The following is a 17492-nucleotide window of genomic DNA, read 5'->3' on the forward strand; positions in this document are numbered from 1 at the left end:
ACTGATCCATGAGATAGTTTGAACTAAGACTTCACCTTGTTTGGTATACCAGCGCAGTATGGTAATCCAGGTTAGATCCCAATGACATGCAGACCATAATCTCGATGAATCACCCTGAATTCTTCTGTAGCTAAATTTTCATTTCACAACAAGAAACACAGCGTGTTTATGGGCATTTTAATAGCACATTCAATTGTTATTCCCATTTGATTGCATATAAAATCCAACTTTGATTTAATTTCAAATACATAACTTCGAAGTTTGGGACGGCACTTGTAGAGAAAGTCGACAAACCTACTGCAACCATTCTATTCCTCGCCACAATGAATCGAACCACGCAGGTATTATACACTGAAGCCAGAGTTAGCCAAACTTAACATCAGCACAACATCTCTCCGCTTAATGAGGGCTCGTCAAGACAATTAACTAAGACCATTATGCACACTTATACAAACATTGCGGACACTTGATCTCTTGCTCAGCACACAAAGCATCACCAAAACCAGTTCTTTGTGTAGAGGCTGCACCTACTCCTTCAAAAAGGTTGGGACAAATACCCAAGGCTACAATAAACTGGATAACAGTCTTGATGATTTGTTGATCTTTCACGCTCAGATCCATTACGGGAACTCGTGTTAAGTTTTCAGACCTTCATATACTAAACACAAAGTTAACAAAACATTTAAGTAAACTAAGCCGTTCAGTCATTTATTATGAGTTTCCTTTGGAGAATGATGACTCTTTTGACGTTAAAAACCAACAAGGATTGTTTCAAAACACTATCTAATTTCTAGAGGCTAGTTTCCACTCAGGAAAATTCTCCTTTGGATCGGACAGCACTGAAAAGTTTCCTTTGTATAAACGCCGCCTGAGAACTCACCGGCAAAGGAAATTTTCCTGTCCGTTCCGATCCAAAGGAGATTTTTCCTGAGTGGAAACTAGCCTTAAAAGGATATCAAAACACTAAAATTTCTCGTTAAAAACACTTAAAAAACGTTTAGGCGTTTAAATCTTGTCATTTCCAAGCGTGTGCCTTATTAGTCGTTTTCTATGCAATACTTGTTAGGGACCGCCTCCCGAGACCAGGAAAAGCTTAAATACGTTAAATTTATCTTCGCTCTCAGGGCTAGCCACTGTAGCTGATTCGTCTATGACGCTAGGCTTGTGGCGATGCATACTCTGTTTCTCACTGAGACGTAACGGTTAGGTGCACATACATCATGGTCTGGGGGCCGTAGTGCATCTCCCCCTTAGACGGCCGTTAAGGTGTGAGTTATAGGGGGGAGTTCTTCCTATAGCAACTGTCCTTGCACCTTTCGTAGTTGTAACTATGTTGGTATATTGCAGCCGGTTGTATAACCAGGTTAGATTGTGGCATAGGCTGGATGATCTCTTTTGGGTGTTTTTACATTCTTTCCAAATTTTTTTTTTTTGCATGCTTTCCAAGTTTTTCTTTTACATGCAAAAAACACTGTTATTAAATATATATGGAACGGATATAAAAATTTATATCGACTGAAAACCACCTTAGTTTACCCCTGAATACTCTCCCCAGTCTCTGCATGGCTCAGTCTCTGAATCAAACAATAGTACAATACCAGAAATCATTCATAAACATCAAACATCTTCATCAACCTTACAGCAGTAAAACAGCGACAAAGACATTCAGACTGTCAACTCTGCGTTCTCGTTAGTGCCTTCAGCCCGAGAACTGTCGATCAAAAGTCTGGATAAATCCCCTGGCTTTCCCTGCGAGTTTTCAAATTCATATTTCAAAATATCTGACATTGAAAACAACTCAAGATTTTCTACTAACGAAAGTTGAACCACTTTACATTAAAAGTAGAATCGCATTGCAAGTCTTCGATAAAAATTTCTGTTTGGATGAGCGAAGCGTCAGGCAAAAACATAAACCTCTCGTTCTTATTCTGGGAGAACAATGATTTAATTAAAATCTAATTTTGATCCAATTATACCCGGTTATTGGGTACTACAGGAGTCTTAGTTAAAAAACTAAAGCGTTCATTACGGCATTGACTAAACAAGTTAGTTCAATGTTGGCACTCTTTGACGCTGAGTGTAGTTGTACACGCGTCAATCCATGCAGGATAGCAGTCCGTCTGGCCAGTCAAGCTTTCCTTCCGGGATACGAAATTTGTCCCATCACCACGACACGCAAAGTCCCGGGTTCGACCGGAGATGACCATCTTGGATGGGGCGGTCAAATTTATCCAAATTCATATAGGAGTGTTTGCCCGTGACGGAGTTAACCAATAAATAATGATAATGAGATGAATCATCAACTGTATGGCATAGTCAAAACATTATCATTAGAAAATATATGACTCAAGATATCCCGAGAGTTCAATATTTTCGTGCTACCAATGATGATCTATATATAAAAATGAAAACAATACAAAGATCAAAATTAACCATCAATATAACCCTACTTTCACAGCAGAAACTTCGCAAACAGTATTAATAAGTACTATTCAATAAGTATACAGCGATTACAGTATTATTCAATAAGTCTACAGGTATATACATTCATTTAGATAGCAAGTCTTTTACCTGGGATGTAATATTCTGCGATGAAATGTACTCATGGATTTGTTTAACTTCAGAACACGTAACTCCGCCGACAAGAAATAAGAAGAGAACAGGATGATCACTGGGATGAGGCTTTGAAACATTCATGAACAGACTAAAGAAACGACGAGAATATCAACTGATCTAGGAATCACTAACTTGTGTTATGACATAACACATATGTACGTTTTATATGCAAGTACTAAATGATGGTCAATTTACCTAAAGCCACTCTTAATAAAATCTTTCAATCTTGTTGATTTAAACTCAATGTCATTTATTTCGATCTTCTTCGGGTCAAACACTTTTTCAATAATCTATAAAAACAAGGAGCATAAGTTTTCTTTCACGATGTTGTTTATATAAAAACCCTCGTTTTAAAATATCAATTATTCACTTTTGTCATTCATTCAATTCAACCATTCACGCAATGTTTTACATACCATACCAGTAGACACATATAGTCTCCTAACTTGCTCAATTACCAGTAATCACACAAGTAAAAATTGAAAAAATCATACAAGTAATCAGTACGTCAAGGCACGTACACCTCGAGTGGACAGTTTACTGCATGGGGGGGGGGGGGGGGGGGCGTTGGGGGGAAAGTTTCATATATAAAAACATAGACGTATATACTTGTACCTGTTTAACTAACGATTCGTACGAACGTAAATTGTGTAGAGATGATGTGTTTGCGAACAAATCTCTGAAAAGTAAAACGTTTTTTGATGTTGATTACTGACTGCATTTTTCGGATATTTTTAATCTGACTAAACTAATTGTCACTTAACACCAATTTTTATGCAAAACTATCTTGAAAATTTCAAGAAAATAACGTCGTAGGAAATTTCTCGTCTTGCCAAATTCTCATGTAAGAAAGTCAACTGGGGGATGATAAGGAAATGTCCCATGTTGATAATATAAACAGGTTATAATATATTTGATGTTACCTGAATGATGTAAAATTATGTCGTAAATGCTTCAATCCTGAAAGCTTTTGAAAACATCCGGTTATCTTATTTTTTATCACATTTTGACCATCTTTGTTCACATCTGTTCACAAAATTAGCGTGAGAGAATTACTTTGAACAGGTAATTAGAGACGAGGGGACTCTGAAGAGGGAGATGATTAGAGACGAGGGGACTCTGAAGAGGGAGATAATTAGAGGCGAGGGGACTCTGAAGAGGAAGGTGATTAGAGACGAGGAGACTCTGAAGAGGAAGGTGATTAGAGACGAGGAGACTCTGAAGAGGAAGGTGATTAGAGACGAGGAGACTCTGAAGAGGAAGGTGATTAGAGACGAGGAGACTCTGAAGAGGAAGGTGATTAGAGACGAGGAGACTCTGAAGAGGAAGGTGATTAGAGACGAGGAGACTCTGAAGAGGAAGGTGATTGGAGACGAGGAGACTCTGAAGAGGAAGGTGATTAGAGACGAGGAGACTCTGAAGAGGAAGGTGATTAGAGGCGAGGAGACTCTGAAGAGGAAGGTGATTAGAGACGAGGAGACTCTGAAGAGGAAGGTGATTAGAGACGAGGAGACTCTGAAGAGGAAGGTGATTAGAGACGAGGAGACTCTGAAGAGGGAGGTGATTAGAGGCGAGGGGACTCTGAAGAGGAAGGTGATTAGAGACGAGGAGACTCTGAAGAGGGAGATGATTAGAGACGAGGAGACTCTGGAGTGTTTATTAGAGAAGAGAATGTCAAGAGAGATTATCAGAGGAGAGAAAACCTGAGAGAGAAAAACACAATTTCATAACATAAGAGAACTCACCAATTATACATTTTGTTTTAACTTTTAATGTCCCAGATAAAATATCCTGAACAATGGTGTCCTAAAACATATGAATGTATGATGTATGTAACAACGTACATGCTGCCAAGCGTCGATTTATTGTTTAGTTTAAATTTATTTTATATATTTATTTTATATTCAAATATGCGACTCAGTTTGTGAGACAAACCTGAAGTTCGCTTTCCTCCTGGAGTGAATCAGAGCTCTCATCTCCAACCAAAGAGAATATGTATATGAGCAACAGAAATACGTCTTCAAGACAGTACGATCTGCACATAGTCAACACAAAATCAGCAATTTTTAATAAAATTATGATCAAGATAAACGTGATATTATGCATGTATGCAAAATACAGCTAATAGTAATTAACTTTATGAAAATTTATGTTTTAACCGTAGTATCATAGACACTATACGACACATCATTTTTTGGTAGTTTCATAAACCGATCTTCTGAACATTTTATTTGAAATTTTTGTACTAATTTTTGTACATAACCTTCCTATTTTTTTCATTTAAAAGTTCAGCAGTAAGATGGAACCTAAATTAATCGTCAGAAGGTTTGAAACAAAGAACAACCCGTTATTTATCCTACCTCTCTCCATCTCTCACATTTTTTAACAACATTAAAATATGGGATAAACAACTTGGCGAATCCTCTTCGTTTAGACTTAGCTGCAGTACCTGTCATGAAAAAAAATTGTGAATGTTTTAAAATTAACAATTGATGAAATGAGGAAACAAGGATATTATTATAAATATTTCAATTATTGTTACAGTAATAGCCTTGAAGGGATTATAATAATGTATTTGATATAATGTTTAATCATGTAATGTTCAGTAATTGTGGTAATTTATAACAAGTGTTACTTACAAACTTTCCACTTGTTTAGTATTTGTTTAGTATTTTTTTAGTATCTGTTTAGCGCTGTAATTCTGAGACGTTGAGTTTTTTTGTTTTGTTTTGTTTCGTTTTGTTTTGTAGGAAACGATCTAAACTGCAGCTGGTGAATTTGATTGCATTTTCTGGGTTCTGACAGGCTATAAACGTTTGGAAATCTTCCTATCCGGGCTCACCCCTCCCCACAAAAATGCTCATTCTTTGGTCCCCTCACCCCAAAAATGCTCATTCTTTGGTCCCCTCAACCCAAAATTTATTCCGCGTTTCCTTCATCTGCTTTCCTGTACAACAAATAACGGGACAAACTATATTCTTTCATCCCCTGGGTTAGAAAATATACTTGGCATATTTACTTTTTCTGTGCTTTCAATTTCTTCATATTTTGGATTATCGTGATGCTCTGCTGTATTAATTACGGCCATAGCCACTTGTAGCACGGCTGAGTGCTTTACAAATAGTCTCATATCATTTCTAAAAGTCATTATAAATTAATGTATCATCCTGTCAGAATCAGAAATTACGCGAAAAACAAAAGGACTATTAGGCTATATATAAAAAAATTACATGCAGTATTGAACATATTTAATAACTATAAATCTCCACATTATAAACAGTAGTATCAATATGCAGTGAACGTTGTACCAGTATTATATCATACCTAAAATATTTTATCAATGATGATAATTTTTCAGAAGTAGCGTTTCCAATATGATTCTCTTCTGGGACAGAAATTGACTCTTCTTTTAAAAGATTCATTAATTTCGTGTGGATTTTTGATAAGCATTTCTATAACCATAAAAAACTTCAAAACATGCAAAATACAATCACTAGCATGCACATTGTCATTGACTTTTTTTCAAATTAATTGCTTCAAAAAAATTATGCTCATGAGAACGTAAACACGTACATATGTTAAGTTGCACCTTTTTGTTTTCCATAACTATGGACGAAAATAAATCTTGAGCATCTTTGTGTAAGAGACTGTGAGCTATTGATCCTGGAACTAGTATGTTGTTCTTTGAACTAAAAGGAGGAACAGATATATTTGCTTAATAAGCAAAGGTTAGCGTTCTTAGGCTAACCTTGCATGTTCCTACCCCCTTGTACAGGAAAGCTAGGTCAATGTTTTAGGGCACAATGTGATTTTAAAACAAAGATACAATTTAAAATAGGATTAAATCAGATATAAAAACATTCCTCACAAATTGATTTAACAGCTAAATCATATTGCATGATAGTGTCCATAATCTTACTTTGTTGATGAAATAAGAGTGCTCATATCAATGCCAACATCAAGGCTATGTCCAGGAAGTGCAGGAAGTAATTCAAATATTTTATCTGCCATTGATGTACTGGTTGACTTTGATGAGCCTTGAACTAGATCTAAGGTTCGATCAATAAAAATTACTGTACAGCGATTGTCACTCTACAAAAATCAAATTATATCATTTTATTTATTTATTAAAAAAACTGGCACAGCAGTCAAACCACTTCTCTGTGTAATGAAGAATGTGTTTCACTGGGCTATGTGCATGTACAGCAATTCAAAGTTGATTACAGTTCAATGACAGTTTTTTTTTAAAATACAGCCCTAAGACTATAAATCTTATAATAGATTGTTTATAAATGGCAATAAAGCATATCCTATCGCAAATCAGGAAGGGTTTCAGCTTGATATGAGCAATAGATGTCACCATTAATAGCTTTATTAGATATACACTATAGTTACTTCTTCAACTCTGCTGAAGTGCTGTGTTTATTTTTACAAGTCAATGTTGTGCTTACAATTACTTATACTCAATTACAGAGTGATTGCATAAGTGTGGAAATAATCACCTTCTTCATTTTTGTAGAAGAAATATTGACAAGTTCAGCCGCAAGTAATTTGGAAGTATGACCAATAGCATAACAGTCTTCATTAAGTTCAAGCTCATCAAATAAAGAACTCAATGCTGATGCTAAAAGCTAAACAGAAAAATTTGTGGAATTGGATAGGTTTGTTGGATAATTTGGATAGAATAAAATATAAAATCATAGATTTTAATACACATATTAAGACAATATTTTTATTGTTCAGTTCACTTCTGTAACACTTCCAGTGGTGCATGCAGCCTTCCAGTGGTGCATGATATTCACAGATTTTAATTATAGGATCAACTAGCTGTGATGCCACATTAAGACAGGCAGTCTGTTTACAACATTTGCAAGATGACATCTCAAGATATTATTGAAAATGAGGTGAACTAACATTGAGTTAATGAACAGTTTAATGCAACATTCTCACCTTCAATCTAACTTGAAAAATATTTGGTGTGTGTTGGATTTCCACTTCAGATAGAGAATTAAATTTTCTTTGATCTCCCTAATACAAGTAAAAGTGAAAATTTTCTCAAATAATTTTAAGAAAGATGTGGTAAAACTACTTTTAAAGAGAAAGACAGAAAAGAGAATATTATTGAAAAATGTGGGACAAAATTAAGAAATTTACTGTGATGTAATTCACATGCCAATTGCATAATGAAAATTTGTAATTATATTTTATGTTGTTTTACAGCCAAACATGTCAAACGGCCGAAAATCGTAGGATCAAAATGAATGCAATGATGTTATGCTACATCAAAGTAAAGAGTTTAAGAGCTACAAATAATACCCTTATTAACCTTTTCTGGCACATCATCAATGGGCTATTTCTCCCAAAGAAATCATCCTCAAAGATATATATTTATATGCATAAAATGTCTCACATGTTACCTTATTTCTTAGCCATTCCATAATTGTAGGTAGGTCAGAAGGTAGCATGGGGAAGAATGTGGAAAATGAAGGCATGAAAAACAAACCAGGAACAATATTGGCATAAACACATGGAACATGGTGAATTTCAACTGTTGCATGCTAAAAATATTTTAAATAATAAATGAGATTAATTAAATAATTAATTTGCTCCTTCAACAGCATCTTACATCCATCAGGCCATCACTATAAAACACTAAAAACCTAGCTAAAGAGATATAATTAAATGATTTATTTTACATCAATTTACCTCATGATTCATCCAAAATTTAACACTTTCCTTGAGCTTGGTATAAAATGATTCATTTTCAACATTCGTTCTTCGTTTAAATGCAAGCGACATGTCACCGTCTGTTACTGTACAAAAAATTGTACAAAACTGAAAATGGCTGGACTCCACAATTTTTTGAATTTTCTCAATTCCTTTTCCAGGTAGTAACGAACTTGAGATGAACACTGATTTTCTTTCATCTTTACTGCCACTCTAAATATTACATTAATTAATTGAATGCTTATTTGGTATATTTTACTACAAGATAATTTCTCATTAGGGACAGGAGGGCGTCAGAGCGTTCTAATGTTCTGTTGTTATTCATTGGATATCCTTTTCATTCATGTCAAAATTTGTTCCTATTGGGGTATAAATAGATTAAATACAAATATAAAATATACAAATTATTTGATCACGCTTACCAAACCACAATCTATACTTTGTATTCTTATTGCTCCCGCGTCGAACATATCCAGTGTCCTTCCCGACCAGTGCAAGAGCTCTGCTATATTATCATCAATATAAATCAATGAATTTTTTACAGCAATAAAGATAGATTGCCATACTTGTTTTTCTTTTTCAAACAATCTGGTTTTTATACCAGCGGCAAAATCCTCCATTTTAGCGGCCATATTGGATTTTCCTGCGCAGGCCACTGAGCTATATACATAGTCGGAATAGCCGGAGCCATCGGCTGCTCGTGTTTTTTCCCAATACCTAATTTTTAATAGTTAAATGTTAGTGTGCAGGCGATTACCAATTTGTGCAATGATAAAATGAAAAATGTGCAGTGATAAAATGTATATTTCATGATTTGATAACTGGAAAAATAAGGGGATGATCTGGCAAGTACAAGTTCAAACTTGTTGCCAGAGTGTTGCCTTTGGTCAGTGGTCATTGAACTGCTCTCATAGATATATTCAACTTTTGTCGTAGATATTTGGCTTTTGTGCACTATATTATATTAGTTATGGATACAAAATTTGGGGATGAGACCGGCGGCGAAGCACCCTATCACTAGTATTCAGTTGTATCTTCGATTGCGAATTTGATTAAATTGTTTTATACCATTTTAAAATTAAAAGAAACGTCAAAAACTCTGACAAAAACAATAGAAACCTCGTACCCAGGGTTTTTCCTTCTTTAAGCCGACTCTGTGATACTCTGTGCGAATTTATTTGGACTGGACGTCTGGACCATAGCCATAGCTATAGCCATTTGTATCAAAAAACTTATATTCGTTTTTTGAGTCGCTTTGCCGGTTTTTCCATAGGTTTTTCAGGAAAAACAGTGTTTTTTTAAAAACTAGTTTTACCACCTTAGGCATCCTGAAATAATATTTTAGGGAAAAAACATTTAGAAATAGAAAAAACTCGTTTAAAATGACTTATTTTGGCCTCATACATCGTGAATGAGTGAACATCCGGGACTTGGATTTTCCCCCCATTAGCGCGCTTCCCAATTTCTCCAATGATTTCTCCTTGAATGGACCTTGATGCCCCCTCTAGTGTTATTTATAATCTCTATGACCAAATAAACCCACTACTATATGTACCTGAAGCACGTTACTGAGAAAACCGAGTAAAATATAAATCTTTTGTTATTAATCTAGAAGAACTATAGATGAAACTGATAAAATAATGCAATCCGGATTCATTCAACTCTTCAATGAACAAAATAGTCATGAAATGATTCGTTTGGAGAATGAATTAATACGTGTGCTTTCATCACAATTCCTGCCTAATTCTTCACTTGCATATTTTCATATCCCTTGCCATGCATGTTCAGGTCAATCTTACAGCAGCGTATCAAGTCGACAACCATAATTTTTGCTGATAGGAAGCGCGTCATTTGTTATTTTATAGCTATTTTTATTCACACAAAACATTCATGAGAGAAATCAATTTATTGATTTAAGCACTTTCGCTTACACGTACATTTCATTTTAGTTGAGGTTTCAGTTGACCTCAATGGTTTCCTTAGATTTCCCTCCTTCCACCACAAGAGTGTTTGTGACAATTCTGTATTTGTTTCCATCGGTGTTGTCACAAATCCCAACGACTTGATATACGGTCACCGTATCTCCGGGTTGAACATCAACGCTGACTTGGTGGGTGATTGTCCTCGCGAAGGCAGTCGCAGAACTCTGACTCCAATCATAAGATGTTGTTTGCGAATAACCAAGACCAGCAGAGAATGTACTCTTTAGACTAAGACCAACATTAGCACTGATACTGTGTGAAGTACTGCCACCCCCAGATGAGGTTCTGGTAACTGTTGTTCCTTCGCTGACAGAGAAGCTGTACTTGCTTGGTTTATTGTAGCGATTAGTCTTCCTGCCAACTTGTTCTAACTGAAAGGTAGTTGTTTTTTACACTCTGCCTATTTAGTTTTCATAGTCATTTAGCTTCTGTACAAAATATGACACTTAAGTAGGATATCAGTGAGATCACTTACCTTATCTTTTGGTTTGCAATCAATTCGGCAACTATATAAAATAAAAAAAACATAGTACTAAATAGCCAGGCTGGCTACGCTACTGGTAGAATTAGCTTGATCCTAGGAGAGCTGTTAACCTATTCAACGGCTATCTTGTTTCCAGGCTGACAAATTGAAACATGCCGGGTCATTATTATTTAGAAACGGCCGGCAGACGGTAAACCGTGTGAAATTAGAGAGTCTTTAATATTCTTAGATTTGAATTGTCCTCCGCTACTTAGCTGCCAGGGAGGTCCCCCCATGTCGTAATATTTAGACATCCCGCTACAAAAACTGAAGTATATATTTACGTTGCTGAATAGCCACTGAAGAGATTTTTGTTAAGATCCAGTCTCCCATTAAGACCATCCACTTCACAACCATTGTATGTTTGTCCTTGACCGCAGAAATTATAACAATAGCAGAACTTGATCACTTTCTTAGCGGACTCCTCAATCAAATCACCGGTACATGGTTGAAACTTGTTATAGATGTCGCGTGTAACTTTGTACTCTCGAACCCAGGAATCAAAACTATACCCTGGCGCGCTACACTGATTCGACAAGTCTCTGACCATCTTGGCATTCTTGTAATCACAGGTTTTTGTAAAATCTTTCCTGGGGTCTGGTGCTCTGTCAAAGCCACAGGAGGTAAAATAGCATGAACCCCAATCTTCAGCCGCGTTTTTGCAGTTGGAATTACCACCGCATGTTAGGTAACCAGCACCATCAGCAACCCAACAATATGTCGATCTAAATGAGCCTGGACTATTTCTACAGGCATCCATAGCACAGTAACCATCGATACATCTGTAAGATATAAAGGGTGTAAATATAGGGTGGGATAAAACTTGTTTTCCTGCAAAAACCAAGTAGAAATAAATTGTAGCTGATAGCTGGCTTCAATATATATATATTCATGTTTACTGAGTTTCAGCCAGGAAAAGACTTTCAAGCATAAAGAAGCTTTAAGATGGTTGGATCTGAAGAATGCAATAAACAATTGTAATGGAAATCAGCTTTCTAAAAGCAATTTATTTCTGAATATAGTTACGAACGAGGTTATGTAAGGACTGGAAACTAGGACATGCGCAGAAATACGTTGTTCGCGCGCTTCTATTTTGTCATGCTTTATCGTTTTGTAAATATCGTGCTGTTCTTGTTGTTTCAATAAATAATTCATATTTATTGCGTGAGTTTACACTGGTGGCAGCATGGGATCGACGAAGATTGTTCTCCCAGACAAGAAGTTTTCTGGGGAGGAAGATATCCGCGAGTTTCTTCGAGATTTTGAGATTTATGTGGCCGTGAACGAGTGGTCGGATGAGAAGGCTGGTCAATTTCTTGCTGTATTTTTGACTGAGGATGCAAAGGCTTTCTACCATCAGCAACCTGATTCCGTACGGAGGAGCTATAGAGAACTTTCCGGTGCGCTGAAAGAAAGGTACGAGGGCGGTCTTGCATTGTTAAAATACAAGAAAGTATTTAATGGTAGAAGCAGGAAGAGTGGAGAGACATTGCATTCCTATCTATCAGAGCTAAGATTGGCATACGAAAGGGCTTATAGTCCTCCTAAGGTTGACCCCTTGCCTGAAGAAGCAAGTGAAGAAGTCAAGAATGAAAGAGTTAAGCAAGAAGGGGCACTAGACTTCTACAATAAGAGAAAGAATGAAGATGTATTATGTCAGTTCATCAATGGTCTGGATAAAGATCTAAAGGAGGTGTTGATTCGACAAGATGATCTTCTAAAAAGGCCAGTTGAAAGCATTCTCAAGCAAATTTCTACACTAGAAGAGGAACAGAGTGTGACCAAGAAAGTGTCAGCAGCAATGGAGATACCTGAAGATAAAGGTAATGAGCATGGCAACCTGGAGAATCTTGTTCAAAGAACAGTTGAGCAGAAAGTTGAGGAAATGATTAAAAAGGCTGGAGTTGTAAAGAAAGCAGGAAAACGTGTGGGAGGAAAAGTGAGACCTGGCCCCAAACCCACTGATATCTGTCGAGCATGTAAAGGACAAGGACACTGGGCTCGAAGCTGCCCATCTTTAAACGAGAAAGAGGCTGGCCCAGGGTCCCGGGCCCAGCCTTAGGTAACCAAAGAGGGACCACCATGTACCCTTATCGAAGTTCAGGGGAACAACTGAAAGTAAACACAGTACAAAAGGTAAATAATAACAAAGGTTATCATGTCAGAGCTACTGTGAACAATGTTGAGACAAACTTCCTAATAGATACAGGTGCAGAAGTAAGCTTAATTTCTGCAGAAATTCCTGGGTTAATAATTAAAGAATCCCAAGTGCATCCAGTTTCAATAACTCATCAGCCAATTATTGTTAAGGGTGAGACTGAGGTACTTGTGAACTTGGGGAGTTTAAATACAACTTGGAAGTTTCTTGTTGTGGAACAATTAACAGAATCAGTTCTCGGAGCAGATTTTATAGCTGAGCACCACAAGAGTTCCTGGGGTTTCAAGGATAATAAACTTTGGTTAGATGACATAGCTATTCCTTTATTTGATTATACCCAACATGTTCGGATTATAAAGGAAGATCATTCCATCCCAGTTATTGCAAAATGTACTGTAGAACTTCCAGCCAGACACCAATTACTAATCCAAATGCGAGCAAAAGATCAGACCAGTCGAAATGGGATTTTCGAGTCAGGTAAAACACCTGGTGGGGTACTGCTAACTAAAACTGTTGTACAACCAAGTAAGGATGGCAGTTTTATGGTAAAGGCAGTAAATCTGAACTTTCATAATGTTACATTGTTCAAAAATCAAAAAATTGGGAAACTTTCTGAGATTGAAGAGGTATTTGACACGGCTAACGACTACCAGATCCAGGATGATCAACATCCAACTGTCTCTTCTATCCAGACTGAGAATATTAATGTTTTGCAAGATATTGGGATTGAAATAAGTCAGACTGACCTAAAGGCGCAGGAAAAAGAACAACTTGAAAAGCTGCTCATTTCCTACTCAGATGTTTTCTCCAAGAACAAACGAGACCTAGGGACATGCAAGTTAGGGACAAAACATCACATACACCTGAAACCAGGTACAGTACCAGTCAAACAACCATTACGACGTATCCCATTTGCATACCAGAAAGAGGTTAAAAACGATTTGAGAAATATGCTGAAAGATGGAATAATTGAGAAATCGTGTTCGGAATGGGCAAGTCCTTTAGTCCTAGTTCGAAAATCATCAGGAGACCTGCGGATATGTGTTGATTATCGAAAGTTAAATGAAGCCACAATGTTTCCAAGTTACCCATTACCTAACTTAACTGAAACACTTGATCGTTTAGCTGGAGCATCCTATTTCACATCAATAGATATGGTATCTGGGTACCACCAAGTTGAAGTTGCGGAAGAGGACAGAGAAAAAACGGCGTTTGTATCTCCATATGGATTATTTCAGTACTGTAGGATGCCCTATGGGCTGGCAGGGGCACCGGCAACCTTTCAATCTGTTGTCGAGGACATGGTTCAAGTATTGGAGACTGAGGATATCATGGCATATCTTGACGATGTTATCTGTTTCCACGGATCTTTTGACAAGCATTTGCAAGGAATTCAGAAATTGCTTGAGATGGTAAGAAGAGCTGGTTTTAAATTATCTGGCAAGAAATGCCAGTTTGCGAAACGTTCCGTAAGATTCCTGGGTCATGTTATCGACAATACTGGTGTTAAACCACTACCTGAGAAACTCGATATAATCAAGAATTGGAAAGCCCCGGAAAGCGAGGATGAATTGCGACGGTTTCTGGGAGTATGCACGTTCTGGAGGAGATTTGTGAAAGATTTTGCCGAAATAGCCGTTCCACTCCACAACCTTTTAAACAAAGAACAATTTCTATGGACAAGGGAATGCCAGGCTGCGTTTGACCTTCTGAAAGAACGGTTATGTTCTTCGGTAACATTGAAACTTCCACAACGTGTTGGTCGTTTCTCTGTGACATGTGACGCTTCAGATTATGCTGTTGGTTACTATCTCGAGCAGGCTGATAGATCTGGCCTAAAGCGACCGGTTGCGTTCGGAGGAAGAAAACTACATAAAGCCGAAATGAACTACTCCACCACGGAGAAGGAGTGCTTGGCAGTAGTTGAAGCACTGAAAGCGTATCGTCCTTATGTTTTGGGAAATCAGTTCGATTTATACACGGATCACCAATCTCTTAAATGGCTGCTAACGCGAACGAAAGAACATAGTGGCCGCCTGTGGCGGTGGGTTGACAAAATTCGTGAGTTTCAGTTCTCGGTTAAGCATATCCCTGGACGAAGTAACACAGTGGCGGATGCCTTGAGTAGGATTCGAAATGTTACAACGCGAGAACCAACACCCTGGAATTTAGAATACATTCGCCAGCGACAAGAAGGTTGTGAAAAGATAAACCAAGTGAAATCCATGTTACAATCGGGAATACGACAAATAAATACCACGGACATGGAATTAAAGGCATTCGAGGACGAACTACCGAACTTATATGTACGGAAAGACAATGTTTTGTGCCATTATGACAGTAACGATGGGAAGAGTACAATAGTGATCCCCCGTAGTTTAATTCCTAGAGTACTACACATGATGCATAATGATTTGGGACATTTCGGTTTCAAGAAGACAATGCAAAGGATCAAGGATAAGTATTTCTGGCCCCTAATGTCATCCGAAATTGAAGATTGGTGCACAAAGTGCGAAATGTGTCAACGTAGAAGAAATCCGGTACCAACCCAAAGAGCCCCACTTCAATCAATTTCTACATGCCGCCCCGGGGAACTGGTTACTATGGATATCGTTGAATATGCACAAAGTTCGCGTGGATACCGTTATTGTTTAGTAGTGGTCGATCACTTTACAAAGTGGTTAGAATTATTTCCATTAAGAAATCAGAAGGCCGAAACAATAGCAAAGAAAGTCTTTGATGGTTGGATCCCTCGACATGGAGCACCCGAACAACTCCACCATGATCAAGGGAAGAATCTAACAGCTGAAATTATCCGTGAAGTGTGTTCGTTTTTAGAAATTTGGAACACACAAACAACACCTTTCCATCCACAGTCAGATGGGGCGTCAGAAAGGAGCATTCGTACCGTGAATAACATGCTAGCCAAGGTTGTTGCGGAGGACCAACGAAATTGGGACTTGTATGTGTCGTCTACATGTTTTGCATACAATACAGCAGTTCACAGCTCCACCGGTTACACCCCTAGTTACCTCGAATATGGCAGAGAACTCCGTCTACCATGCGACCTTGCTATGAATGATCAACAAACTGTAAATAAAAAATCTCACACTGAGTACGCAACGGAACTGAAGAAAAGAATTACTAAAGCGTTTGAATGCAGCAGGGAAACGCTCGAGTCTTCCCACAGAACACAAAAACATTATTACGACAGGTGGGCAAAGGGAAATGTTTACAAAGAAGGAGATCTCGTAATGTGGAAAGATAAGAAGACCAGGAAAGGGAGATGTATGAAGCTGAACAAACCTTGGACGGGTCCATGGGAAGTTATTAAACGCCTAGGGGATGTAGTATACAGAATAAAGTACGTGGGCTCTAGCAAGGTTGGGTTGAAGAGAAGGATTGTCCATCACAATCAGTTAAAACGATTTTACGAGACCACAGGGTTGCAGGAAGAAACCGTACAACCAGAACAAACCCCTAGACAACATGTAGCTGAGGACGGTGATACAGTCGAGAACAGGAATGACGTTGTCATTGTAGACGGTCCAGATACCGCCGCCGAACGCGAGGTACAGCAGCGTCAAGACGAAGCAGAACCAGCGGTGCCGGAACCTGAAGGAAGGCCTCAACGACAGCGAAGACCACCGGGCTGGCTTGCTCCATACGAAACTAACATTTAATTAAACTGTGGGACACAGTTCATTCTTAGGAAAAGGCAGTGTAAGGACTGGAAACTAGGACATGCGCAGAAATACGTTGTTCGCGCGCTTCTATTTTGTCATGCTTTATCGTTTTGTAAATATCGTGCTGTTCTTGTTGTTTCAATAAATAATTCATATTTATTGCGTGAGTTTACAGTTATGAAAATGCGTTAATAAGTTGGCAGTGCGCTATTGAAGCATATCATTATTACCTATTTGTGTATCAATTTCTTTACCGTTTAGGAAATACTTACGCGTAGCGCCTTGATCTTGCTTCACTAAGAAGGAATTGCGAGTGTGCAAATACTCCAAATAAAATGAACGCAATCATATTTTAAATACAAAAAATGCGAGCCAAATCTGTAAAAATGCACAAATAACGCGAAATTAGTAGAAGATAGCTTCCAAACAATTTCACTGAATCATGCAATTTTAGGTAAATACTTCTTATAAAATTTGAAAAGGTAACTTACCAACAGTGTATACGTTTGGATACCCTCTGTTTTACAGACAAAATTTCCGCTTTCCAACGCTGTTTTTATACTTTCTCTTTTATGCTAATGCAGCTGTAAACCTTACGTTTTAATAATCTTTAACCAAACAAAGGCATGAATCAGTTCAAACATGAATTAAAATCGTCTCAATTATTTGGATATCTTTTTAAATATTGACACTCACAAAAAAATTAACTTTTTATCCCATACCCAGTGTAAAAGCTGTGATCCTATTGACTAAGAGCAGGTGCCTCCAAACTCGAAAACTATACGTAACTTTCTGAACAC

At 37.5% G+C, this 17492-nt stretch overlaps 1 protein-coding gene across 1 annotated transcript; it reads right to left on the reverse strand.

Annotated features, from left to right (window-relative positions):
• Positions 1-1947: 1947 nt before the first annotated feature.
• LOC114528292 (sec1 family domain-containing protein 2-like) lies at positions 1948-8967 on the reverse strand. The gene is made up of 17 exons (XM_028549932.1): positions 8766-8967; positions 8323-8556; positions 8034-8174; positions 7567-7644; positions 7119-7247; positions 6536-6708; positions 6206-6305; positions 5941-6068; positions 5636-5753; positions 4977-5065; positions 4552-4651; positions 4362-4422; positions 3540-3642; positions 3232-3295; positions 2812-2906; positions 2572-2704; positions 1948-2392 (listed from the first exon to the last, which is right to left on the reverse strand). Exons 1-17 carry the CDS (start codon positions 8961-8963, stop codon positions 2300-2302), a joined length of 2037 nt encoding a protein of 678 aa, XP_028405733.1. The 5' UTR covers positions 8964-8967; the 3' UTR covers positions 1948-2299.
• Between the last annotated feature and the right edge of the window lie 8525 nt (positions 8968-17492).

Source organism: Dendronephthya gigantea, unplaced genomic scaffold (genome assembly GCF_004324835.1).
Source record: "Dendronephthya gigantea isolate DGI-Jeju-01 unplaced genomic scaffold, DenGig_1.0 000048F, whole genome shotgun sequence".
Classification (NCBI taxonomy): domain Eukaryota; kingdom Metazoa; phylum Cnidaria; class Anthozoa; order Malacalcyonacea; family Nephtheidae; genus Dendronephthya; species Dendronephthya gigantea.